At 51.9% G+C, this 25,905-nt stretch overlaps 10 protein-coding genes across 10 annotated transcripts; 7 read left to right on the top strand and 3 right to left on the bottom strand.

Moving 5' to 3' along the window:
• Nucleotides 1-118: 118 nt before the first annotated feature.
• DPS1 (aspartate--tRNA ligase dps1) lies at nt 119-2,125 on the top strand (the record flags this gene model as incomplete). Its single annotated transcript, XM_036773295.1, has 7 exons — nt 119-150; nt 202-352; nt 406-768; nt 820-1,020; nt 1,077-1,627; nt 1,677-1,800; nt 1,850-2,125. The coding sequence occupies 7 exons, from the start codon at nt 119-121 to the stop codon at nt 2,123-2,125; spliced, it is 1,698 nt and encodes a 565-aa protein (XP_036634768.1).
• A 348-nt stretch (nt 2,126-2,473) lies between these two features.
• SSH4 (Rsp5p-dependent ubiquitination, sorting of cargo proteins at the multivesicular body) lies at nt 2,474-4,418 on the bottom strand (the record flags this gene model as incomplete). Its single annotated transcript, XM_036773294.1, has 2 exons — nt 2,474-3,975; nt 4,031-4,418. The coding sequence occupies 2 exons, from the start codon at nt 4,416-4,418 to the stop codon at nt 2,474-2,476; spliced, it is 1,890 nt and encodes a 629-aa protein (XP_036634767.1).
• Nucleotides 4,419-4,610: 192 nt separating this feature from the next.
• SNF4 (AMP-activated serine/threonine-protein kinase regulatory subunit) lies at nt 4,611-6,035 on the top strand (the record flags this gene model as incomplete). The annotated part of the gene is made up of 6 exons (XM_036773293.1): nt 4,611-4,869; nt 4,912-5,058; nt 5,108-5,307; nt 5,355-5,588; nt 5,647-5,823; nt 5,877-6,035. 6 exons carry the CDS (start codon nt 4,611-4,613, stop codon nt 6,033-6,035), a joined length of 1,176 nt encoding a protein of 391 aa, XP_036634766.1.
• Nucleotides 6,036-6,191: 156 nt separating this feature from the next.
• On the top strand, nt 6,192-7,924 carry PC9H_003699 (uncharacterized protein; the record flags this gene model as incomplete). The annotated part of the gene is made up of 6 exons (XM_036773292.1): nt 6,192-6,548; nt 6,607-6,721; nt 6,815-7,026; nt 7,082-7,112; nt 7,163-7,219; nt 7,272-7,924. The coding sequence occupies 6 exons, from the start codon at nt 6,192-6,194 to the stop codon at nt 7,922-7,924; spliced, it is 1,425 nt and encodes a 474-aa protein (XP_036634765.1).
• A 63-nt stretch (nt 7,925-7,987) lies between these two features.
• Nucleotides 7,988-9,085, top strand: PC9H_003698 (uncharacterized protein; the record flags this gene model as incomplete). The annotated part of the gene is made up of 1 exon (XM_036773291.1): nt 7,988-9,085. One exon carries the CDS (start codon nt 7,988-7,990, stop codon nt 9,083-9,085), a length of 1,098 nt encoding a protein of 365 aa, XP_036634764.1.
• Nucleotides 9,086-9,227: 142 nt separating this feature from the next.
• Nucleotides 9,228-10,402, bottom strand: PC9H_003697 (uncharacterized protein; the record flags this gene model as incomplete). The annotated part of the gene is made up of 4 exons (XM_036773290.1): nt 9,228-9,254; nt 9,311-9,938; nt 9,992-10,280; nt 10,339-10,402. The coding sequence occupies 4 exons, from the start codon at nt 10,400-10,402 to the stop codon at nt 9,228-9,230; spliced, it is 1,008 nt and encodes a 335-aa protein (XP_036634763.1).
• A 347-nt stretch (nt 10,403-10,749) lies between these two features.
• Nucleotides 10,750-11,868, top strand: TIF45 (eukaryotic translation initiation factor 4E; the record flags this gene model as incomplete). The annotated part of the gene is made up of 5 exons (XM_036773289.1): nt 10,750-10,944; nt 11,007-11,197; nt 11,259-11,322; nt 11,372-11,485; nt 11,542-11,868. 5 exons carry the CDS (start codon nt 10,750-10,752, stop codon nt 11,866-11,868), a joined length of 891 nt encoding a protein of 296 aa, XP_036634762.1.
• A 227-nt stretch (nt 11,869-12,095) lies between these two features.
• Nucleotides 12,096-13,963, top strand: PC9H_003695 (uncharacterized protein; the record flags this gene model as incomplete). The annotated part of the gene is made up of 4 exons (XM_036773288.1): nt 12,096-12,322; nt 12,380-12,522; nt 12,580-12,911; nt 12,962-13,963. 4 exons carry the CDS (start codon nt 12,096-12,098, stop codon nt 13,961-13,963), a joined length of 1,704 nt encoding a protein of 567 aa, XP_036634761.1.
• A 7,998-nt stretch (nt 13,964-21,961) lies between these two features.
• PC9H_003694 (uncharacterized protein) lies at nt 21,962-22,914 on the bottom strand (the record flags this gene model as incomplete). Its single annotated transcript, XM_036773287.1, has 4 exons — nt 21,962-22,156; nt 22,215-22,283; nt 22,338-22,623; nt 22,682-22,914. The coding sequence occupies 4 exons, from the start codon at nt 22,912-22,914 to the stop codon at nt 21,962-21,964; spliced, it is 783 nt and encodes a 260-aa protein (XP_036634760.1).
• Nucleotides 22,915-23,069: 155 nt separating this feature from the next.
• PC9H_003693 (uncharacterized protein) lies at nt 23,070-24,896 on the top strand (the record flags this gene model as incomplete). Its single annotated transcript, XM_036773286.1, has 2 exons — nt 23,070-23,432; nt 23,490-24,896. 2 exons carry the CDS (start codon nt 23,070-23,072, stop codon nt 24,894-24,896), a joined length of 1,770 nt encoding a protein of 589 aa, XP_036634759.1.
• Nucleotides 24,897-25,905: the final 1,009 nt, after the last annotated feature.

Raw genomic sequence — 25,905 nt, 5'->3', positions numbered from 1 at the left:
GTGATCAAGGTACTCTTAAGTTATCGATCTGTATAGAGTTTGGCAATTGACTATCATCGTCTTGACTCACTCGCCCTGCCTGTAGATTAGAAGCTTCACAGAACCTGACCAAACTACAATGTCGGACAACAATCCTACCGTAGCTGAGCCGTAGGCTTTCTATTGATGCGATCTCGACTCCTATCTTACTTATATCTATAGGGTAGCTCAAGCTGTCGACGCGGAAGGTCAAGCCGGCCCAACCAAAAGCGAGCTCAAGAAGAGGGCGAAGCAAGCCGAAAAGGAGAAGAAGGCCGCAGAGAAAGCTGCTAAGCAAAAGGAGCTCGATGCCCAGAAACAAGCAGCCGAAGTTGTACGTTATTGCATTATCTACTTCCTAGTCCGACCCGATTAAATTGTCTTTAGGATTTTGCTGCAGAACTGTATGGAAAACTTCCACTCAATCAGTCTCAAACGCGAACGAATCAAACGCGCATCCAAATTTCCACCTTGTCTGCTGATCGAGATGGGGAGCAGGTCCTGCTACGAGCCCGAGTGCAGACATCTCGTGCTCAAGGGAGCAAGATGGTCTTCTTGAACCTTCGCCAGCGAACCGATTCCGTTCAGGCGTTGCTTGTCGTCGCTCCGGAGAAAGTCTCTAAGCAGATGGTCAAATGGGCAGCTGGCCTCTCCGATGAAAGCATCGTTTTGGTGGAAGGGGTCGTGGCCAAGGCGCCAGAACCAATCAAGAGCGCAAGTGTAAGCGACGTGGAGATCCACGTCTCCAAGGTACTATCTCTCTGAATAAAGCCACTTAGTCATACCAACGTGCAGTTATAGCTCTATCTCATTTCTGGGTTAGAGGCGCGCCTTCCGTTTACCATTGAAGATGCTACGCGTCCTATTACGACCGGCGATGAACCCGAGGACGAGGATGATGAGAAGCAGGAAGACGCGCAAGCTACGCAAGACCCTGCTCAACCCCAATTCAATCGCGTACTGCTCAAGACTCGTTTAGACAATCGAGTCATCGATCTTCGCGTAAGCCCTTCATGCACTATATCCGCCTTCAGTTTCCTCACTAATCATGTTCTTAGACCCAAACAAGCCAGGCCGTCTTCAGGCTTCAGGCTGCCATCGGAGAACTATTCCGCCAGCATCTCCACCATAACGGTTTCATCGAAATCCACAGTCCTAAGCTCCAGGGCGCGGCCACCGAGTCTGGCGCGTCTGTATTCAAAGTCGGCTATTTCAAAGGGAACGCGTTCCTTGCCCAGTCGCCTCAGCTAGCCAAGCAAATGGCTATCGCTGCTGACTTTGAGCGTGTATACGAAATCGGCCCTGTTTTCCGTGCAGAGAACTCCCGTACCCATCGTCATATGACCGAATTCATGGGCCTCGATCTGGAAATGACGATAGAAGAGCACTATCACGAAGTCATGGAATTGTTGGATAGCGTATTCCTGGCCATTTTCCGGGGTCTGAAGGAGAAGTATAGCAAGGAGATCGACATCGTCAGGAAGCAGTTCCCAGCTGATGAGTTCAAATGGCGTGAGGGGCCAGAAGGAACACTCAAGATAACCTTTAAGGAAGCTAACGATCTCCTCGTTGCCGACGGCGTTGAACGAGGACCTCAAGATGATATCGAGTAAGCCCATAGTTCTGTATTACGATTGGTTAGTTAACGGGCCACCAAGTACCGAGAACGAGAAGCGGCTTGGCCGCATAATCAAGGCTAAGTACGACACTGATTATTATATTATCGACAAATTCCCTATGGCTCTTCGTCCGTTCTATACGATGCCGGACCCTGATGACCCAGTAAGTGCTATTTTATCTTTATCTTCACTTGTCTAACTTGTGAATGAAGACATTGTCCAACTCCTACGATTTCTTCATGCGAGGTGAAGAAATCCTCTCTGGGGCTCAGCGTATCCACGACTCCGCCTTCCTCTGTGAAAAAATGCGCGAGAAGGGTGTTGACCCGGATTCGATGAAATCTTACGTCGATGCTTTCCGCTTGGGATGCCCTCCTCATGGTGGAGGAGGTATCGGCCTGGAACGTGTTCTCATGCTCTTCCTGAAGTTGAACAACATCAGGCGGGCCTCGATGTTCCCAAGAGACCCCAAGCGATTGGAACCTTAGATCAATGCAGTCGGAATGTTAACGGTAGAAATAAATTGTACGTATAGCGACACCTGCGCCTTAAATTTGAGACAGCGTTGGCGTTCCTTCCATTTCTTAATTCAAGCATCATCAGTCATTAAGGATGTCAGTGAGATGCCATGAGAATTCCGATAGTCCATGAAAGCCTCCGAAATATACGTCGGTACTAAAGGCAGGAGACTACAAGTCTAAAAAGGTTTACTACAAACACAGTGGGGTGGTGGGGTACTTGCTTGATGCTACTATAGATGGGACAGTCATAAAGAAACCTGCAGCTCACAATACACAATATACAAACGAATAGATACGTTGCCAGGCGATGAATCCTTATCTCCTCCTACTACGACGATCCGAGCGCGAAGTTCCTTGTCCAATAATACTTGCGGGCAAAGAGTTTCCCTCTAGAGCCGCCGCGATAACCTCGGCGGGGAGGTCGATGTGAACACCCTCCGAATAGGTATACGCATCGAGGGGAGAGTACGCGGGAGGGTCTCTTCTGGACATCGTATCGGGAGGTATGAGCTCGTCATGATTACGCTCATCGCTATTGCGTGGACGTGAGAGGGCCTGCAGGTGGATGTCACGATGATTAGGTGTTGGCGGGTTCGGGCTCATTGGAGATTCGGGAGGTAGATGTACCTGAACCGTTTGCTCCGCGTCTGAGGATGGATTTAACGAGGCGATCATGTGAGTAAACGAGTGTTGTCGACGCCGAGGGGCGGAAAATGAAGATGGACGACTCGCACCTGAAGCGTCAGGGGATAAGGACCGCGTCGATGACATCGGCGAAGTTCGGGTGCTACGCGTTTCATCCAATTCATGAGGGCCACCTCCAGGAGAGGGCGGTAGATTAGTGCTTGGAGGGGCGTGGAAAGAGAGGTCGGATGGGGATATATATCGGGAGTTGGAGGGTCCAGGTTGGGCCTCATCAGGATCCTCTTCTATCGGCGTGATAGGCGGCGGTGGTGTGAGAGGTGTGTGAGGTATATCGGATGTACGGAGAGGCGAAGAAGCAGCAGGAACGGTCGTCTGCGGTCGACGTGCGAGTCGAGAGCGATGTGACCGGCGGGGCGGCGGGGAAATTGCCGTTCCAGGACTACTATGTAAAGATTCGCCTGAGGGTCGAACACCCCCGCCCACGTCCAAAAGAATGCTGCCGCGCTCGCTGCCATACGCAGGCGGCGGTGCTAGTGTTCCCACGCTAGGCGCAAGTCCCCACTTCTTAACGTTGGCTTCGATAAACACAAACCCTGATTGGCCCAGGTTGACATGAACACTGCAAGGCCCATCAGCGCCTATCGTTGGGAACAGATTCCATCTGCTGAGGCCAACGAACGCATCCTCCGTCTTTCGCCCATTCCTGGTGAAGAACACCGTGCCCGTCCTTGGGCGATAACCAACGCCAAGAACGTCGCCTTCCTTGAGTTGCGGGCCGAACGAAGTCGCTGTGAATGGATAGTTGTGGGATTTGTCACCATTGGAGTGATAGGCAACTGAGTAACGATTCCAGCCTGGAAGTCGGAATGTGGGATAAGGTTTCGTAGCTAGGCCGATTGCGACATTTGTGGTTACTGGAAGATCAAACATCTTGACTTCCCAGTAGTAAACCTCGTTCAGCTTTGGCAGAGGGAGATTTGACTGAACACAAGACGAGCTTGCTGGATCAGGCAGGAATGTTATCTCGGTACGCGCATGCACGAGCAACGAATTGAGCGTATCGAAGTCGGGTTCGAAACACCAAGCAGAAACACCTTTCTCTTGAATTGATAGAAATTGCGATAATGTGATATCTGTCGGAAGGGAATTCGGGGCGTACTGCAGCTGGTGCTCTGTGATTGGTCGTTGTGTGTCAGAATCACATAAACATCACCCCAGGCGACTTACCCTTGGCTCGTAGGTATTCTCTGCGGACTGACTCGCCAACGTTTTCCAACCAGCGTGATTCAACGCCCTCGAACCCGCCCTCGCCTTCTACGAGCTCTTCCCTGCTCATGTCGACAGGGCCATCATGCTCACGCAACATGATACCCCGTCGCCGGCGCATGAGCAGTACGCATACGAGGAAGAGCAATAAGAGGAATAAGAATGTCGATAAAACGATGAGTAGCGGTAGCAGGACGAGTAGTGCATCTTGGGGAGCAGACGGTGGAGGCTCCTGGGCGTGAGTCTGGGCTGCTTCAGAGATGTGGGCCAGCATATCTCGCATGATGTGTGCGTCTGGAGAGTGCTCCAGGAAATCGTCGAGTCGTTGGGCCGCCACGGCCTGTGCCATGTAAGCAATGAAGATGATGGTAGTAATGAACTCGAGAGCTGTGATCAACTCTGCGGTGTGCGTAAAAGGATGGCCATCACGCCGAACGGAGATTTCCGAGGGATAGTTTATTGACCGTGGGAAAGTAGTGAAGTGATCAGCGAGCTGTAAAGTGATAATTAAGCAGTTAGTCTATTTCATATTGTTACAGTGATGAGCTCAGCTCTCTCCCCGACGTCGACATCCAAGCGAAAACTTTCAACCCGTCGTCGCGGGATATCCCATCTCCCACCGTACCAGTCTCAGGAGTCTCACGATCAAGCCCTTACCGCTATCCGGACTTTCCTCAAAAGTCGAACAAATTATGATGCTTTCCCTGTCAGCTTCAGGCTCATCGTGCTTGATACAAAGCTCAATGTCAAGAAAGCTTTACAGTGCCTACTTCTCAACGGTATGGCATATTCACCCCAATGTACATCCACTAATTAACTCCTCTTCTTAGGTGTCGTCTCAGCCCCCTTGTGGAACAGCGATACATCAACCTTTGCCGGCATGCTCACAGTCCTAGACATCATCCATCTGATCCAGTACTACTATCACACGGCAAACTGGGCTACGGCCGCGGCAGATGTGGAAACCTTTAGACTAGAATCGTTGCGAGGTACGCCACTATAACTGAATTACAGACCTCTGATAAAGATTCTCCGCAGACATCGAGAAGGAGTTAGGCGTAGCTACTCCTCCACTGCATAGAGAACACCCTGCAAGCTCCCTCTACGATGCCGCCAAGTTACTGATACAGACACACGCGCGGCGGCTACCCCTTCTTGACAATGACACAGATACTGGCCATGAAGTCATCGTTTCCGTGCTCACGCAATATCGCCTCCTCAAATTCATATCTATCAACGTAGGCTTTTTGTCTCTGATCGATGTTTCACACTCAAGTCACCATAGTGTATCAAAGAAATTCAGCAACTCAATCTGTCTCTTCGCAAACTTAAAATAGGCACCTATGTTTCGCGTGACTCCGCTGGTTCGGATAATCCATACCACCCTATCGCCACCGCGAAGTTGAGCACAACCGTGTTTGACGTCGTGCACATGTTCTCGGAACGCTCTATCTCTGCGGTCCCTGTAATCGACGATGATGGGGTCGTCCTTAATATGTACGAGACCGTTGATGTTATCGTAAGTCAGCCATCAATGTGGTATCCTCTGAACACGAGGGCTAACAATGATCGCGTAGACTCTTGTCCGTCTTGGAGCCTACCAATCCCTGGATCTCACCATTTCTGAAGCCCTCGCCAAACGCTCGCCCGACTTCCCTGGTGTCATCATTTGCACTGCTTCCGACTCATTGGGCACTCTTCTAGAACTCATCAAGAAGAGACGCGTCCATCGGCTGGTTGTCGTCGAAGGAGATGTAAGCAGTGTCTGTTCCCTATTCTTTCCATGTACTTACTTTCGATTACCCAGGAGGAAGAAAAGCGAGGCGGCAAGAAAGGCCGGCTTCTAGGCATTATCACTCTAAGTGATGTCTTGAGATATGTCATTGGCGCAGTTGCAATTGGCGACGCCATCGAACAAGAGGAAGAGCCTCCACAGAAACCTGATACACCTGCTCCAGCACCTTAATTGGATAATATAAACGGATCCTCATCATGTACTTCGGCATGTAGCTGTATATCTAGACTTATGTGTATTCTTCACCTTTAGGACAAGTTCCAGGAGTGTTTTACCTATTCCCGAGTTTCAACTGAGCGCTCTCCGTCTTCCAACGTTCAATTCAGCATGTGGCCATTTTTCCTCAAGTTCACGGTGTCCGCTTCGCGAGTGCTGAACGTGCCCTCGGAGGAGGCATTGAAGGCAATCCAAGACCCGGTGTTTCTCATCACCCTGAATCCCCTCGTCATTGGTTGGAGCGCGGAACCCGCAAAGCCAAACCACTATACCATACGCGACCGACTTTCGCTCCTCGGCTTCTTCAAGACAGTAATATCCTATACATGCGATTTTTCCATCCGCGATGATGGCGTGGACACAGAAACGCAGGCCGGTCTGGGAACGCGACTATGGTCGAAGTGGAGAGCCCGTCCCGTGAGCGATGAGCCAGGCAAAACCGAAGTCAGTGAGGAGACCACTGTTGAGGTGAGCTGTTCTTGTCTACTTGTTATTCTTGGATGCTTCTTACTCTGTTTCATCGAAGGCATTCTTCCTCAACATGCCGATGATCACCAGAACACTCAAGGCTTCCCATGGGGAGCTCATGGATAGCATGAAGGCCAAACTAGAAGAGGGTCATTATACACCAAGCAGGTATAGTCAACCACGCCTCCATCATAGTGATCCTTTCTGATACTATCATCATCTTGAGACCGACATAAACTCGACAGCGAGGGCCAAACAGTTCCCAGGCCAATACAGGCCACTACCGTATCTTCTTCCTCTCATTGCGGCGCTTTCGATGTATACCTGGACACTTGTTAGCATCCTCCTGCCTGTCTTAGGTCTCTTTTACTGGTTATACAAGACCTCCAAGGACCCATATGATCTATTCCATCTATCATTGAACCAAATCGGCGACGAGCCGCCGAGAACTGAATGGTTGAACATGGGTTTCTGGAGGGTTTGTTGTCGAAGCTACCAACGAGAGTTGTACTCACGAGCAGACCCCCACATAGAATGCTAAGGTTTTCCCAGAAGCATGTGAAGGTCGGTGTTGCGCATTTCTGCGAATCAACTCGACTCACCCCAGGCTCTAGCATTGGCTCTGAAACTCACGTTAGCTGCTGGCTACCGAGAGGGAGACAGAGTGCTGGGTACGTATTCCCGTCGTTTGCTGATATTGTTAGCGTTGACCGTTTGTACTAGACGTCGGACATGGTACTGGGGAATCACTCATATTCCTTCTGTCTTGCCCTCATATTCCCCGCCCTGCCACGGTTACCGGCATTACCAGCCTCTTTAGCCACCACAAGAGGTCGTCCGATCGTGTACATGCCTTGCAAGCGTCGCAAACGCAAAAATCTGAATCAGCTTCCGTTGTCACCTTGTACCACGGAGACGCTGTATTTAGCCCAGTCGCTTATAAGCACCCCCTCGACCCAAAAGTGTCCACGACCTTCGATACCATCCTGGCATTGGACTGTGCTTATCATTTCCACAGCAGGCGTGCCTTCCTGTCTCAAAGCCTCCGTAAATTGACCAAAGGAAGGCGTATAGCACTTACCGATATTTGCTTCTCTCCCGAGGCGCTATCCAGTCGTACAAACCGACTCCTCATCAAAGCAGCGCATTTCATGCCCGGCGAGAACATTATCTCCACAACGGACTACATTCGTGTTATGGAAGAGATAGGCTACGTGGATGTCAAGATGGAGGATATCTCAGAGGACGTATTTCCTGGTTTCATGGGGTTCTTGAGCCCGAGAGGGTTTGCATGGTGGCTATCCGTTCATATTTTCTCTTGCTATGTTGGACTAGGCGCAAGGTTCGTGATCGTGTCAGGCGCTCGTGCAGATTAGATTAGATTAATTATTACACCAGTACGTAGCCCGGCTCCGATCCTTGCTTATTCCTGTACTTTCATGTCTGCTATACAAGCCATCTACATCCGAGGCTACGAAGAACGCACGGAACCCAAAATACATGTCGTGTATAGAATAGAGATTCAAGCACATGTGCGGTCGTGGAATATGTGGAGGAGATACTCCGAGTTCGACGATCTGCACACGGAACTCACAAAGTCCACTGGCTCTCCACCGCCCAACCCTCTACCTCCCAAGCATAAGTTCGCTTTATTCCGATCGCACAACAACGAGAAACTACTCGAGGAACGTCGACTGGGCCTCGAGTCGTACCTGCGAGCAATAGTCAGCGCGAAGGATGAAAAGTGGCGGGATTCGTTCGCCTTCAAAGACTTCCTGGGGGTGCCAATAGGTCGGCAAGGTGGCACCAATGGGGGCCCGATAACTCAGTTCTCCTCGTCTTCTTGGCTGGATGAACACATCGAGCTCCAGAACTCCATCCGCGACATCCGCGCCGACATCAACAAACGAGACGCACTGGCTGACCGCGCCGACGTCGTAGCTGCGCACAAGTCCAACGTCAACGCGAAGAAGAAGCTCGCCGGTGTGCTTACCCGCATAGGCGCACTTGCTATGGGGCTGGAGGAGTTGGCCAAGTCAGGTCTGAGTGAGGGGGAGCTGCAGAGGCGGACGGATATGGTATCACGGTTACAGGATGACTGCGAGAAGCTGGGGAAGATGGTTAGCATCGCGAAGATGTCCTCGGCTTCTCGTGCTAGCGCAGCTGCTACCGGAGGGCTTTCGGCGTTGAATCCTGCGCCGGAGTCGGAGAGGGAGGCCCTTCTCGGTTCTACCAGCACATCACGTCCATTCAGCCGGGTGTTTGGTGCTGCGGCGAAGCAGCCAGCACAGGAAACAGCTCAAACACGTCCGCTGGACGACCATGGTCTATTGCAGCTGCAACAAAACCAGATACAAGGCCAAGATCAACAACTCTCGCAGCTCACTACGATCCTCCAGCGACAAAGACATCTTGGTGAAGCTATTGGGAGTGAAATAGCTCTTCAAATCGACATGTTAGCCGATCTCAACAACGAGGTAGACCGCGTTGGCGGGAAGATGTCGGCTGCTAACAAGCAGATGAACAAACTTAGGTAGCCTCGCCTGTCCGATGGAAGTTGGATCTATGCATTTAGATTGCGGTGTATGCATCATTATATGAACATTAATAGTACTATTTCCATTGTGTCGTAATATCGGGTCTAACGATGAGTAGGGATAATTGTGTGATGATGCGTTTTTAGTTAGCCAAGAATTTTCCAACGCCCTGGTAAGTATGATTGAGTACAACGATGCATTTAGATTGGCTGAAAAGAGTATCACCTCGAAGGACGCTATCATTATGCCGCATGCAGGTGCAATCTTCACTATTCGAGGAAGTAAACCAGCGAACAGGGCTGAGACGCCTTCGGTGCGTAAAATCTCCGTTGTCAGCGGAATAGTCCCCGTTATTGACGAAGATGCTCCGGACATGACGAAGGCCTGCCGTCGAGTCTTCAAGACATCGAAGGGTGAAGTTATCAGTGCCGCTGTTGTGCCGCTCACAGCTCCGCAAATGAACGCTATCAGTGCGCCCTCCTTCTGCCGCCGAGCAAAGACACCCTTCCAAGATTCGTAGCTCGCCCAGTAGATCCCTGAGAACGGAACGTCTCGCCAAAGCGTCGGGCCAAGCCCTCTCCAAAGCGAAAGCACGCCTTGACTTTTAACGAGGGAGCGTGTAGATGTTAGAACGGAGCGCAGTGTATGTGGGGTTCCGGGTGATAGTGGTGTGGATTGAAGGTTGGTCCGGATGAGTTCCAGCGGCGAGGTTATTGAGGAGATAGTGGAGCGTGCGACAATGCCCGCAGTGAGGGGGACGAGCAGGGGATACGGCATTAGCTGAGGGATGACATTGCGAAGGAGATGGTCGTAAGTCAGCATGTAACATGTTGACGAAGGCACGCCTATTACTCTGCCGGGTAAAATTAGCGGCCTGCGTGCGTGGAATTCACACATTGCACTCACAGCGTCGTGCCCGCGCCTTTCCACAATCCTCTCATACCTTCCGCCCTCCAAACATGCTGTACAGCATCGAAGAACCCATTGACACGTTCTGTTTTGAAGACTCCATGATCCCATATACATACGAGCTCTTCGCCGGCTTGACTCAATGGCCGAGCCAGAGACGACATGTTCCGTACGCAGGTGACGCTGCCCGGCTGGCAACATATGTTTGAAGGCGGTACAGGAAATAGAGGTGGTGGACGGACGGGTTGCGTCTGCAGTCGCGTTTTAACCACGTCGAAAGGAGTCACTAAAATATGATTCGTGAGTTAGGGATGCCGTATGGTACGCCGTGACTCTCCACATACTGGTAAGGGCGGTCAGTGTAGAGCCTGTCGCCGCTGCGACGAGCTTTGCCCGGAAGGGATCCATTCTGAGGGCTTTTGTCCCGAGGGAGGCGAGGGAACCGGGAGACTTGGGCGGTGCGGAAGGAAGTGCGTCAGTCAGGATCTTATCAGATAATTTTCGGCAGGGGCGGACGCTGAAAATGCCACATGGCAGGATTTGAGTTTCTCACCGTTCCAAAAGTCAATAGCAAATCATACACTTTCACTCACTCCTCATTCACTTACTCACCCGTCTCACCAAAACTTGCGCCAGATTTTCTGCCCTCTGCTTTTCTCTTCAAACATCGATCACGGTTCTTTATTTCTTTTGGCTGCACCTCACCGAAATACCCAGCTATCCCCGGAACATCACATTACTATCCTTTCATCGTAATGACCGCCGTTGCCTCTCAGCTGACTGGTCCAGCGCTCCAAGCCTCGAGAGCTGCGCTCTCTTCAGCCCTCTCCGATCACCCCGGTGTGCCCTCTAACGATGACGAGGATGGCGAAGTTCAAGAGGTAGACATGCAAGCTCAGGCAGACGGCCTTCGTACCGTCTTCAGCGATCCTACCCATTTCAATGTCAAGGTATCTATTTTTCTCGCTTACTCGGAGCTGCCGGACGCTTATCTGACTCATACTCGGTTTAGCATCCGTTGTACTCTGCCTGGACTCTGTGGTTTGATTCACCTGCTACGAAGGGGCGTAACCTGCCCCAGACCCCCATTTCCGCCTTCCCACAAACTCCTGCTCCTAATACCCCTGGTGCTGCCGCTGCCCAAGGATGGATGGAGGACATCAAACGAGTCATTACCTTCGACAGTGTGGAGGAGTTCTGGGGGTAGCTACAGATCGCTTCCCTTGTCAGCTGTGACTGATGTCGATCTCTTATTTGTTGCTAGGCTCTACAACAACATTGTGCCACCTTCTCAACTACCGCAGAAGGCCAACTACTATTTATTCAAAGTAAGACAGCTGTGTTAATCCATTACGGTATGCTCACATTTCACTGTAGGAAGGGATCATCCCGGCTTGGGAAGACGAAGCTAACAAAAATGGTGGGAAGTGGAGCATCCAGCTCCCCAAAGACAAGAATAGAAGCAATATAGACAAGATGTGGCTTTATACGGTTGGTTTCCTCTATACCGTCGAGTTCTCGCCACTTACTTCTACACTGTGTCTCAGATGCTGGCAGCGATCGGAGAAACGTTTGATCCCGAGCTCACCAAAGCTGATCTTGCTGGGTCGCCCCCAGAACCAGTTATTACAGGTGTAATCGTGTCTACGCGACCCCAGTTCTACCGTGTTTCCATTTGGACTCGTGTTGCTCCGTCGCAGGCAGAGGATGACCCACTGCGGAAGCGGATCGAACAAATTGGACGACATTTCAAACTGCAGGTGTTGGGCTATGCTGAAGGCCAAAAGCTGGCTGCGCCTTTAGCGACGGAAGTAGAGTTCCTGTCCCACAAAGATTCGGAGAAGAAAGGCAAGGCGAAGAAGATTGTTGTGTAAGACGTCGACCGTTCGCAGACGTTGTGCTATAGCCATTCTGGCGTGCTTACTTATAGTCATTTTACTGGATCTTTCTTTTCTGTTGACATAAATACTTTAATGAAATCCGACGACACAGCCAAAGAATTTTAGCGCCGAGGCTATGACGACACCAAGGGACCTGCTCTGCTGCGCTCCAGGTATAAAAGCGATCCTCATCAGCCACTTGTCCTTTATCCATAACAATCATGCCAGTCCCAGGTTTCCTTGCGTCCATCGCTGACAAGGCTCAGTCTGCCATCAACGCCTCTCCCCTCGCTGGCCATCTGCCCAACGTTGGTGGCCATGGCCGTCCTGTCAGTCCCGACGGCTCGACTCAGCCTTCTGCCAACGAAGCTGCTGCTCAAGGTGGCCACAGATCGCATGCTTTTGAATCACTTCAGTACCAGCTGAGATCGTTCCAGCAACAATACTCGTGAGTCGCAAATGCCTTTCCCACAGATCTTATCGTAACACAATCTGAACTCAATAGTTCGAGCACGACACCTGCGCAGAGAATCATTACTAGCGCGAAGGGCGTTGCAATCGATTTCGATAGCGCTGCACGCGACGCTAAGAACTACAGCAAGGAGCTTTATACTTGGGGCCAGAATGAAGACGAGGATTTGAAAGATGGTCCGTCTGATAATCCCCTGACCTTTGACCTTTGTCTCATATTCCAATCACATCTAGTCTCAGACCGTCTCGCATACCTTAACTTTGTGCAAGGCGCGCTCGCATCGTCTCTCGCTCTCAAGCTAGACTCTGCACGCATCCCATTCAAGGCTCTCAGAGACGCAGAGGCTAGTCTTGCACCTCGCCGAAATTTGCGCGCCGGCTTGCACGCCCAACTTGCTAAGCTCGAGCACGACCAAGTTAAAGGCGGTGAGAAGAAGATTCTTGAAATCAAGGACCAAATTCGCAAAGCCGAGGCGGATGACGCTAGTCAAGAGAAAGAAATTGAACTCTTGAAGCGCAAAGCTCTCCGTGAAGGCGAGACACTCAAATGGGAAGCCATCAGAGAGGTAAACCATATTTTCTTTGCGTTTATTGCATATGCTGATTGCATCCATAGTACGCAGAGAAGTTAGTACTCCTGTCGCAGGCCGCGAACCCCATTGTCGGTGCTCTGCCTTCAATCCCGCCTACGCCCTCCCACCCTTACACAGGCGCACAAGCTACCGGTGCTGCGCGTGCTTCCCTTCAACGCGCGCTCGACAACTACAAGACTGGACACATCAACCTCCTCCCCCAACCCGGGGCTGACCTGAGTCGCTCCGACACTCGTAGCTTCGGTGAAACTCATGCGAGCGAACTTTCTTCTATTTCCAACTCCTCTGTTAGTTTGCCTGGATTGCCGGTTACACCTCCACCTGGTAGTCATCCCCCTTTCGCACAGCAACAGCAGCAGCAAGCTCAACCACCCCCGCCTGTCCAACCAATTGATATTCACCCAACCTCGCCTCCCATCAACCCAATGACTCTCAATCAATCACCTGTGACAATACCGCCAACATCGGCGAGCCCTACAACTAATACCCTCAGAACACCAATCGTCTCCCCCGATCCATTGCAGCCGATTGCTCCTCAACTACCTACTGTCGCTGAGACAGGTGTGCCCGTGGCTGCTGGTGCTGGCGGGCCGGGTCCTCAAAGTGGTTCCCTGCATGATCTGAAATCTGCGTCACCGACTGCTGGGGCTCCTGTAAATCCATTTGGCAGTGGTGCTACTACTACGATTGCACCCAATACGGCGATAGGCGGACCTCCTTCGGGTGCCGTCAAATTCGAGAGTGCCGAAGAAGAGAAGCGACGTCTCCAACGTGAGGATAGAGACAAATTACTTGTCTCGGGTGGCAGTGGTGTAACTGGTGTCCCCGCCCAAACCGGAGAGGCCCCGCCCCCTGCTGCTGAGGCGGGAGGACCAGCACCAGCGAAATATGAGACGGCAGAGGAAGAGAAGAAGAGGCTGGAGCGTGAGCGTAGGGAGCAGGTACTTAGGGAAGGAGGGTCGACGAACCCCCCCAAGGATCACAAACCAAGCGACGACGAGTTGCCACCGTATCAAGATTACTGAAAGATGTTGACGGGTTTACTCTCCATTGAATGCTTTTTTGCGAACCTGCTCACTTTTCTTGCGTAAACGATTACTTGTATATCAAATGGACATTGTACAATTCGGTCTCGTGTAATTGATTACCCTTGTATCTTCTTGTCAATGTGACTTCGCGTTGGTTAGCGGTGTCCGATCTGTAGTAGAGTCGTTCAACAGCATCTCGACGATATTTCCGGACGCCACAGCTATATGTACCCCACAAATTGCAAATTTTAATACACTCAATCCTAGCGTACTACGTGGGATGTCGTCAGTATATCCGTTGACATTCTCTTGATCCAAGCTCCGAGCCACCCTCGTATGGATTAGTGGAGGGATCGGTGGCCTCTGGGGTACTGAGTACACTGGGGTCTGTGGGATTACGGGCGACGCATCGTGGACGGGCGGTGATCATCCAAATATAGCCATTTTCTGGAAGTTACTTCTAAGAATGCGTTGGAAGCAAGTTCGATGATAGGGGTACATCGTATGGTGTTTGATGCAAAATTTTCTATACGTACGCTGCGAGATAGTGGTAAGCACGATCTCGGCTGTCGCACTTCAACAGCAACGCCATCAACCAATCTAGTATGTTTCCAGTGGGGCAGGCCATCACGAAGACCCTGTGGCTAGATGACTTTGGAACCAAAGATGTCAGGGCTTTCAGGGCTTTCTTTATTAAAGAAATGTTGTGCAATATTCATTGCCAAATGCGTGCGTGTTAATTTACACTCATCTACAAGTCGTGCAATCACTAGCGTGTGCGCTACCGACGGCGTATTACTTACTTACTTAGGTACAGAGTGATGGTTTCAAGTGTGCGTGGTGGTGTTGACGAAAGACGGACCCCCCGATGTACCATGCTGACCTAGAAGTGAGAATATCAATGATTTAATATAGATATCTTCACGAACTCACCCTTAAAGCCTCTCCCATCATGGTTAGTAGTAATGACCTATCTAATGACAAGAAGTTAGAGTTCGACTATCAACACTGCGCTGAGACGAAGACGAAGGACATAGTCAGGTCCAGACACAATTGCAATGATCCCAGAAGTTGAATATACCGACATGATCGGACCTGCGATCCAAAGCCGCACCTCGAGCCAGAGTGCTCACCCCATGACCAAGTGCTAATAAGGCATGTAATGATCTCCAACGGCTCCGTATCGATTATGACCCGTTCAATTATGCAGTCATTCATTTGGTGGTTCATTACGGATGATACGCGGATATCCGCCGCCCGCGAACGTCCGCGCACGGGCTATCGTATCTATCTATCATAATGCGTCGGGCGGACACGGGAGAGAATAACATAAGATGAGAGTTGCTAGAAATTTTATGAAAAGATTCTCAAGGGACCGTTGCTTTTTGATGTTAACGCTAAGCGGGAATGGGGTCCGTGGCAATGTTGGTAGTGACGAGGTACGAAACGAGGCAGTAGGCTCGGAGAAGTGGCTATATTACACCACCACATAAGCGGACTGCATATTACTGGTCAGTGCGCGTGAGTGCGTGCCTTGGTTGCGACGACCCACTGGATGCCAATTTCTGTAAAAAGAGTATAATGATTGATGCCATCGATGTCGATGGGGTTTTATGACTGAGATTGATGATAATGGAAGCCTAAAGTGTCACGGGAAGGGTGCCCCGTGGACGAGAGACAGAACTCAGAAGTTTACTCTGCCGGCAAGAGCACAACCAGTGCATGGCGAAGTCGAATAGGGGATGCTCAGGTGCTCAGGGGGACAACGGTGATTAAATGGTTCTATTCCCACTGATATCCCTGGTCAACAAGCACCCCACCTAGCACCTACAGCATGGTATTGCCGCTATACTATACAGGGCCTGTGTCTACTTCTTTCACCTCGTGAAGACCGTCTCGCGCGGCGCGGCGCGGTTATGGAGCCCATATCAAAAGAACGTTGATACTCCGATGCTTGATATCCACTCACCGTGACTATAGCCAGTAATAGTACTACTTCTCTTGATGGCTCTCTTCTGAGAACTGTGGACTGTGCTGCCCCTTCCGTTACTGTTCACCTTTGTCAGAAACAAGGGATCGAGAGACTCGCTAGTACAGCCTGAAATCTCCGTGCAGATCCAGTGTTTCAAAAATGCTTCATGATAGGACTCTGATACTCGGGGTGTATCTTATGGAGAATCACACAACTTATCAGACACAAAGAATTTTGAAGCTGGAGCATCCAAGTTCTAGGCTTCAAGAAGTTAGAACTTGCTCAGTGAGAATTCAGAACCTCCTCTGATTGACACCCGGGGCTCGTATCTCCGGGGCACGATTCTCCGCTAGAGCGTTATTCCAGACTTTGAGGGGAGGGCTTTGACTTTCTGAAGTAAGTGACCAGGCACGACCCACTGGCACGGGTAAAGCTAGTAATCTCCTCGTAACTACCTTTGGGTGGACACCCTTCCATTCCCATGATAATGAGGTTGGAATGCACGAAGTTTCCTCTGAACTCGTCGTGCCCGAGTGGGCGTGAAAGCAAAGGACTGGCAAAAATGTAAGATTACGACTACGACAGACATATACTACGTTGTGTTCCGCGACGTTATCCTATCCAACGGCTTCAACCGCGACAAATGCTCTTCTATCCGACGTAACACAAGTTCGAACTGCATACTTACGTATGCTAACGTGCATACGATCAGACGGCGTGAGTTTGCGTCTATACCGTCTCCACCATCAATAAGTCTATCAGCACCATCTCCATGAAGGCGTCATCTCCACTACACCGCTATACTCGTTACACACAATAAAGTTATGAAACCGACGATCTCCGGCCTATTAGCTGAGACGGGGATGCGGAGGCGAGCAATACAATCCATGGTCAGTGGCTCCGAGGCTGTTACTTCCGTTCTTCTGCGAGTAGCCTTATGTACGGTTAACGCTTAATGTTATGAACATCGAGACGGAGCCGAGTATCAAGGCTGTCTAGATTGTCTGGCCTCTAGGTCATTCGACCTGGCTACGTGTAGTCACTCGAGACTCGAGGCTCGAAGACTCGTTCCAGAGCTCAGAGTTCTCGGAAGGGAGGTGAACTTTGATGCTTTCACAGCGAATGGGAATTGGTAGGAGGTAGACCAGGAACTTGGTAGCGAGGCGTTTGGCAGGTAGGTCTAAAGCTGTTGAGAGGTCAACGGAAGGAACTTGAAGCTTTAGATTTCGTGAATGTTTCTCAAGTAAGGTGATCGAAATTCAATGCACCAATTTCTCATCCGTTGATGGGGACTCTGTTTGCAGTAAGGTAGCATGCAATGCTCTCTCAATTTGAGATGGAAGGGCTGCCGCGGATGGTTAGAGGAAATTCGCTTGGGGGAGCACTCGCGACGAATGGCCGTAGGGACGTTAGATTTGAAAGACTCGGGTGATTGGCAGCCTGAGAGGCGAGGCGGGACGAGGCAGGGCCAGCCAAGTATAGATAGGTCGATCCTGGACGCACACACCACTGCCGCTGACATTGACGGCGCCACCACAGCAGGGAAACGCAAACGCGGAAATGAAGTTGAATAGGAGTGGTTCAAGCGCTCAGGGGTGATCTGATACTAGCACAAAAACACACATGACGGTAATTAACAACTACACCTATTTAAATCCATCAATATATCAGACAATACTCATCAATATTCTCACCAGCAAATAGTGAGCACAGAGGGTGTGCGTGAACAAGGATGCCACTTTGTATGGATATGTGATAATGTGATTGGTGCGATAAAACAAGACGGATCTCAAAATTATGTTATCCGTTCTATCTTTATCGACCACTCGCCTTTGGATGTTCGACGTTAGACTAGCTGTTCCTAGAAAACTTGTGGAATGCTGGTCCTGATGCGAAGCCAAACCGTAGAACCAATGGCACCATTGACTCCCGTTCTCAGAAGACCAAAAAGTCTTCCGGCACCGCAGAACGAGAACGCTAACAAAAGCTGACGACATCCGGGTCCGGACCTCCGAGGTGGTGTATGGTATGTGTATGCTGTACTTGTGGTTCGCGGATTCGAGGGTTGAGCAGCGAGCGCGGTAAATTGGCCATCCTCTATACAGCCTTCAAACTGCCAAGCACATCCAACGCACCTATAGTACCTCGGGGCCGCCTTTATCCCCGTTCCATTTCGCATGCCCCGATGAGTGCCTGCGCGCAATTGCAAGTAGCTGCAAGTGCGAGAAGAGGCCGACCATATTCGGCCTAGCAACGCCTTGTCAAATGGGAGATCATCGAAGTTTCGGTGGATTTGTAAAGCCCGTTCCGTTACACCGTAAGTAAGCCGCGAAAGTAGACTGTAATCACCCGGCCTTTCCACAGAGCCGTACTGGGGTGGGTGTGGAGCATGCGCGTAAACGACGCAAGACATCTCGGACTCCCTGAACTCGATCTCGTTAACATCAAGTAGTCCACTTAAACATGTGTGTAATGTGCACACGACGCACGAAATTGTACGGTCACTCAAAGCTCAGAGATCAGAGACTCGTTCCAGAGCTAGAAACTAGAGATGAGCGGAAGGAACCTGGGACATGAGGCTCTTGTGAACGGTCAGTGGGAGTAAGCGGGAAATGCTTTGAGATGACCGTTGCATGGGGACGTTGGCTTGCATGTGTCCTATGGTCAGCGATTGGCCAGACGAGTCCAGTCGAGTCCATCGTAGGAAGTTGCCTCTGGATTGGACGCCCGAATGTCGAAACATCGCTACCAGCATTAGAATTGGCGGTGACAATCGATGGCGCCCCCGCGGCAGAGAAACACAAACGCGGAAACGGAAATGAAGTCGAATAGGAGGCGCTCAGGTGTCAGGGGTGTGCTGATAGTGGTATAGCGGTGATTAACACCCATCAATACTGAATGCACCACTTGATGATCCCTCACTATCAGCATCAACATCACTATCTTCGTCATCTGCGTGGAAAGGGATATGCAATTACCGTACCATGCTTTTTCTGTTTTTGCCGTCATCCAGGTTCTTCTTATCCGTGTTCTTGTTGTTCTATCTTTATCATACACGGCCATTCGTCTGTTCTCCCACTAACTGCTCGCGGAAAGCAAGCATCTTTCCTCGTGCTGTGATTCCCTGTGACAATGACGACGCAGACGGATCCGTACCAATGTACCATAGAATCAATCGCCTTCCCATACCATACCATTCCCTTCCCAGCGACTCCCACTCCCACAATTACGATGATAATCTCCGGCCTTGGAGCACATACGATCGCAAGGACTCAGCCATCTGCGGTTCGCGGCTCGTTTCCAGCAGTCTCCGAGCAACGTCGCGATCTATCCATCGGTTCTCATACTCTCATATTCTCATAATCTCGTTTAAATTGCACGTTCTTAGGAAAGGTTCATGGGAGTAGGAGGACGCGGACTCCGGCGATTTGGATGTAGCCATGTGGATGGTGGTGGATGGTGGTGCGGATCCCTCTGGCTCTTTGTATGTTTACATTATGGTCATTGCTTACAATGTGGTTACTGCGCATCTCGGCGAGAGTCGCGGGAGGACCTCTGTCCCTCTGATTTCTGATTTCTGATTTATGAGACATGAGACATGCGGCGTCCCTCGGATCTGGTCACCGTCTACGCTGATGCAACTGTGCACAAATTTGTATCGTTCCTAGTGTAAAATGTAAATTCAATTCGCCTGTACAAGTGAGACTCTGAGAGGAAAGTCCTGGCATGTAGACGCCATGTGTGTATGTGCGTGTTCGTGTGGTACGTGCCGCGACGCTTGCATCCTCTCACTCTATCCTCTCATACCATCCTCTCATCCGACCGGGGCATGTGGTATGACTCTATCTCCGTGTCCGCGTCCACGGCTAATTAACCGACCAACCCCGTAATCATCTCATCTCATCTCCGTCCCGTTCCACCTGACACCTTGCCCTCCATACCGTGACGCCTGCGCGTCCAATGAATGAGAGTGAGAGCGCAAGTAACGCGTGAAAGTGGAGTAAAGCCAACGATATTCGGCCGCAAGCTTGACGATCTGCCTAGTATCTGATAGTGAGACGGAGATGAAGCCGTCGGCGGGTTTGTAAGTTTGTGGAGCTCCACCTCTGTTATACAGTATGTCAGACACGCGGGTCAATTGGGATGTCGTGAAGGGAGAGACTGGAGCGTATGCTCTAAAGGGTGAGTATGAGCGTAAACGTAATTAAGCGAGTGGAAGGTCGTGTGCAGGTAAAAGCGAACCTTCAAAGCTTCACCGACGATCTCCGCCGTCCCAGTCCAAATTATGAAATGGCGATGTCGACGAAGCCTTCGACAAGCTTGAGGAGCTCCACGCCGTTGAACCTTACGCTGACATATACCTGTGAATTAAGTCAGAGTGAAAGTAAGTGTAAATAAGTAACTGTGCATGTGAAACGAACCCTCGACGTCAACCGACGATCTCCCGCCGCCCGTACGGCGGAGACACCTCATTTGTCGAGCGTCGCTGAGCGTTTAACATTCTATAACGTTCAAGGTGTGGACACGGGGCCGAATACCTGGACGGGATGAAGCACCGTCGGACTGGTTCGGGTTAATGTCAAAGTTAACCTTGTTAACCGTAAATTCCACCCGCCTGGGGTGTTGACCTGCTCACCGCGCCCGGGTGGCCTTACAGCGTGCACGCGAGGACGAGTAAGGAAAGACTGAAGCAGCAAGGTAACGTTACAGCAGGGTGCCACCCGCGCAAGGACAATCCCCCAATAAGGCGATGGATAGACTTTTGATCCATCCCACACCTCCTTGCCTGCTTCTGTCATGCTGTGTGGAATGGAATAGAACGGGGTACTAATAAGCACTCATAGATCCGCGGCGAGTTCTGCTGCTTTCCAGAGTGCGCAGACGGGGGTAGATGGGAGATGGGAGATTGGGAGATGCGTGTACATAGCTAGGTGATTGGGGTGACAAGTGCGAGGGTGCATATTAATAGTGAGGGTGGGTGATAAGAGGGAGGAGGTAGAAGAGGAAGAGGTAGAAGGTGCCTGTTATGTGTTATGTGGGAAAGAATGGGAAATCCCCCTAATAAGGCGATGCTGTGGCCTTTACTTGCAAGAACGGCGAACGCGAGAACGCTCTCGTGCCGTAAGTATCACGGGTCGCATGCGCCGTGCCACGGTGCTGTATGGATTTTCGATTGATGGAAGTGTGGAACGGCCGCGGTTTCTGAAAAGTTCGACCCACTGGTAGATAGTACGGAACTCGAGACGGGAGGAAGAGGAAGAGGGACAGGGGAGAGGGAGAGGGAGGTGTGTGTGTGTTTGTTTGCGAAAGTAGAAAGTCTATAGAACTACATACAACTGTGAACCGAAACCGAAAACTAAATCGAAAGCGGAAACAGAAACAGAAAGCAAAACGGATCAAGTCGGATAGGAGCGCTCAGGTACTCAGGGGCCTGGCTGCCTGGGTTCTTGCTATTTCTTGAATCCCGGGTCTAGCATAGCATATCAGTGCGCCGGACGGACTCTCCACGTAAGTACCCCAGGAGTCATCCCCGCATCCCCACATCCCCGCATCCCACATCCCACATCCACGCCATCCACGCCTTTATCATCTCCGGGTATCGGACCACGTTTAACGGGTGGACTTTGGAGGGGACGGGAAAGACGGGGAAAATATTTAGCAGAGGCAACTTGGTACTGGAAAAACGATTATGAGCGGTAACTTGGGAAATCGCCCATATAAGGCGATAGAGGGGCTGTTTACTTGTAAGAACCGAAGTTGTGAGAAGCACATGATGCACCGCGCTGTTCGTATTGATAGATGGAATTGTGGAGGATACCAGAACTTGCGACGGTGTATTCGGCGGTTCCTGGGCTAACTACGGGTAGATGCAGCCTGAGATGCTATTCTCATCTTTGCGACGCGAGCGAGGTGAAGACAGGTAGGTGAGGAAACGAAACGAGATGGAATTTTGGTGTATCAATTTATCATGTACCGGTATCAAGTAAGATATGCCACGGAAATTACAAGAAACCACCAAACAATCACGAAGACATCTCGCCGTTCGGACTCGAGCCCGCACTTGCGCTGGTCTCCGAAAGCTCGCTACCGTTCCCACCGCTGATGCTGCTCTGGTAGGGGCTGTCGGCGTCGTTGGGGAGGGGGGTGTTGCTGAGAGTATTGGCGGAGGAGTGATCGTTGGCGTGCAGAGCCTCGTACTGCGCGCGTAATTTTGCAAACTACAACAAGCGTCCGCGTTAGCAATTTTATAACGTAGAGAAAAGGGAGAGGAAGTACCTGCTGTTCCTCGACGAGCGTCTGCTCGTTCAGCTTGCGCGCTGTGGATTCCATGTGCACGAGCAGAGTCTACATCACAACATTATCGGGCTATACTGAATGTGGGAGGGAGGAGATACTGACGCGTATACTTTCAATCGACAGCCCCTTCCCCGCGTCCTGGCACAGCGCGCGATGGGCAGCACCACGGTCGGTGCGACCGGGGCCGACACCGCCAGCCCCGCTCGCCATAAGCAGATCCAAAGAGGGATTTGCCGAGGCTGTGGGGGAGTGGAGAGACGGGGGGATGACGCGCTGGATGGGGACGGGGGTGAAGCCTGCTGCGCGGACGCGGTCCTGGAGGTAGAGCGAGTAGGACTCGATGCACTCGAGGTAGTACCGCTTCCTGTCGTGCGAGGAGATCGATTCGCTGTGGGTATATACGCGCGTTAGAGATTTGTTGGGGGGAGGGGGCGGGAGAGACGTACGGATCTGTGGGCTGGAAGCCGAGACTGGCGAGCCTGTTCCTCTGTTTTCGGGCGCCTTGTTGGCCACGTTGGTTCTGCGGGGGAGGACGATGGGCAGGGAGCGGAGCCGGCGCGGCGTTTGCGATGTCGCTGAGGAGCTGGGAGGGCGTGGGGAAGGAGTCGGGCGACGGCGAGCGGGTGGTGGGCAGCGACGGATGGATGACGTGCGAGGTGCTGGAGTTAGGGGCGTCCATACTAGGCAGGCGTGCAAGTGGGCCAGCGAGAGCAGATCGGCATATATACGCAGCGCTCGCATCGTGGGAGTCGCCCCATCTGCAGATTCGCAGATCCATCGCCCATCGGTGTATCTGCACATGTCGCTATATAATCGCTGGCCATCTCATTAGTCATGCTTATGGCTCTCTCCTCCTCCTCCGCTGTGAGTGTGCCGCACCCGTACGCGCGCATCTACGCAAAAAAAGACGCAAAGCGCCGCCGCATCTGGAACCACGCCCTCGAGAAATCCGTCTTCTCCCCGCTCCAGCTCTCCACCGTCGGCGCACAGGACCGCCGCCCCATATACGTCGCCTCCCTCGAGGCACACATCGACCGCCTCCATGCTCAGCTCAAGGCCCTCGCCTGCTACCCCGTCCGCGACGACCAGCTCGCCCCATACATCGGCCTCCACAGCAAGGTCGCAAAGAGCATGGTCTCCAGCCTCCAGCACGATATCTCACAGACAAACTTGAAGTTGCTGGAGCTCGAGCGTGCGGTGAGTAGTGTGTTGTGGCGTGTGTGGGTAGCCGCTGACTTGAATTGCGTCGATTAGAATGCGAAACTCCGCGAATCGCTCGGTTTGCCGCCCAAAGCTCCGCCACTTCTCGTGCCCTCCCCGCCACCCCGCCCACGCGTCCCATACACCTACCCAGACCTCTCCGCACACCTAAACCAACCAAACCAAACCATCTCAGAACCAGTCCCGTCATACAGCCAGGCATCCACACCCGCGTCGCATTTCTACTCTTCCGCAAATGCAAACTCGAGCGGAAATGGGTCAGGCGCGCCCATCGCGCTCCCCACCCTCCCGTTGCCCGAGCCCTCGTCGCTCTCGTTCTACTATTCCTCCCAACCCTTTCCATCATCCGCATCTTCGACGACATCACCGTCCTCTCCAACGGACACTTGTTCCTCCTCCGGCGCGTCGGCATACGCGGCGCCCTCACCCATATACTCGGCGCCCACGTCCCCGTCGTCCCTCGCAGACGCGCTCTCCCCCGTGTCGCCCGTCCACTCTACGCACTCTACACATGTCTCCGCCCCGTCTCCCGCATACTCTACCACTACTACCACCCAACACAACTCACCCATAGACACCACCGCAGAATTCTCGATGCTCTCTCAGCCTTATTACCCATCACCTCCCTCATCTTCGTCCGCTAACCATGCTCACCCCGCTCACCACCACGTTGACGTGCAGCCACCCGCGTACGACGACGCCGACGCGTACCGCCACGAGCAGCACCTCATGCTCGCCTACCCCGCGGTGTACCTCGACCCGCAGCCGGCGCCGGAGCAGCGGAGCCGGTATGAGATGCATGGGGTGGCGTATGTGGATGTGCAGCAGCAGCAGCAGCAGCAGTTACATCCAATGCGGCAGGAAGAGCACGTGCAGCAGGAGGGGGAGTGGAAGCATCTACAACCAGAGAGTGAGCAGCAGAGAGAGGAGGAGCAGCGCGTCCACGCGATCCGCGCTCCGCACCCGCGCTTCCACCCGTACCGCCTCCCCCAGCAGCAGCACCACCAAGAGCAGGCGTACGCGCCGCACCCGCCGCCGCCGCCGTCTTACTCGTCGTATGCGCCGTACCCCCCGTATATATCGACGACGTTCTCGCAGCCCGAGACCCAGTCGTACGCCTCACAACAACAACAACAACAACAACAACAACAACAACAACAACAACAACACGGGCAAGAACAACACGGGGAAGGGCAAGAGCTGTACACCTTCCCCGACACCGACACCGCTTCCGCCTCGGTGTACCCGCCGCCCGTATCCCCTTCGTGGACCGACGCCCCGGACGCGTACGCACCCCCACATCCACATCAAGCACACCAGGTGTATCCAGGACAATTCGGCCACCCTGGATCGAGTATGCATATTACGAATACGCACGGGCATGGGCATGGGCAGTATCACTACGGGAGTGTGCAGTCGGTGCCGTTGCAGGCGTTCTAGAGCTTCTAGAGTCCGGATGCTTTTCGGTTTCAGTTTCGGTTTCAGAGTGGTCTTGGTCATGGTCTTGCCATCCACATACACGCGCTACCCACCACTCGTCATCTTTCGTTCTCTTCGCGTTTGCTGCTGGTTTTGGTTTTGGTTCTCCTTGCGTTCGTTTCTGTACCCCTCATTGCTTTGAATCGGCTATCGCTCTCAATGCTCTCGTTGTTTTATTGCTAGATTGCCATTCCTATCACTTGCTGTGAATTTGCTATCCTGAAGCTGCTGCTGTCGAGCTTTCCTCTGTTTTACTGCTTCATTGCTTTGTTGTTTTGCCGCCTGAGCGCTCGGGCTTTGTTAGTGCCATCCATTATCCACTATCCATTTATCCTTGTATCCTTGTATCCTTGTATCCTTGTATCCTTGTATAATCATACACACATACTACCTAGACACACGTATAATGCACCAGTCTACCAATGGATGAAAAAACTCTTTGCCCCTCCCCTTCAAATGTCAAACAAACCTCTGAGCAAGACATTCTGAGCAGGTGCGCAGTTGAACTCAACCCTTCCTTTCCCCTCCTCTCTAATCAGGAGCCTCCTGACTCCTGTATATTGATATTGAATCCCGATTGCCGATTGGACTCGGACTGGGAAGAGATGTGAAGATGTGAAGATGCGGGATGCGGCTGGCGAGATGGTAACCATGCACAAGGCTGAAGCTTGAAGCTTGAAGGCTCCGGCGACTTCTTCGTCTGATACTCCATCGTTACCGCTACGCCGCTGAATATTGAATATTGAATATTGAATATTGAATCTTCATTCGTGGCCCTCTCCGACGTACTCCCGAGTCCCCGCCCATTCGCAGCCTACTCATCACTTTACCTCACACGCACGCACGCGTATTCACGTTCCTTTAGACGTCATAAAATAATGTGTCAAGTGCGAGAGTGCTGTAGGAAGCGGGAAGACGGCGTCATCAGGGGCCCCAGAAGGGATCGTCGGCTTCGCAGTAGCGATATTAC

This window comes from Pleurotus ostreatus, assembly GCF_014466165.1.
Source record: "Pleurotus ostreatus strain PC9 chromosome Unknown scaffold_2, whole genome shotgun sequence".
Lineage (NCBI taxonomy): Eukaryota > Fungi > Basidiomycota > Agaricomycetes > Agaricales > Pleurotaceae > Pleurotus > Pleurotus ostreatus.
The sequence above is the reverse complement of the archived record's forward strand: the minus strand, read 5'-3'. Positions and strand labels throughout refer to the sequence as shown.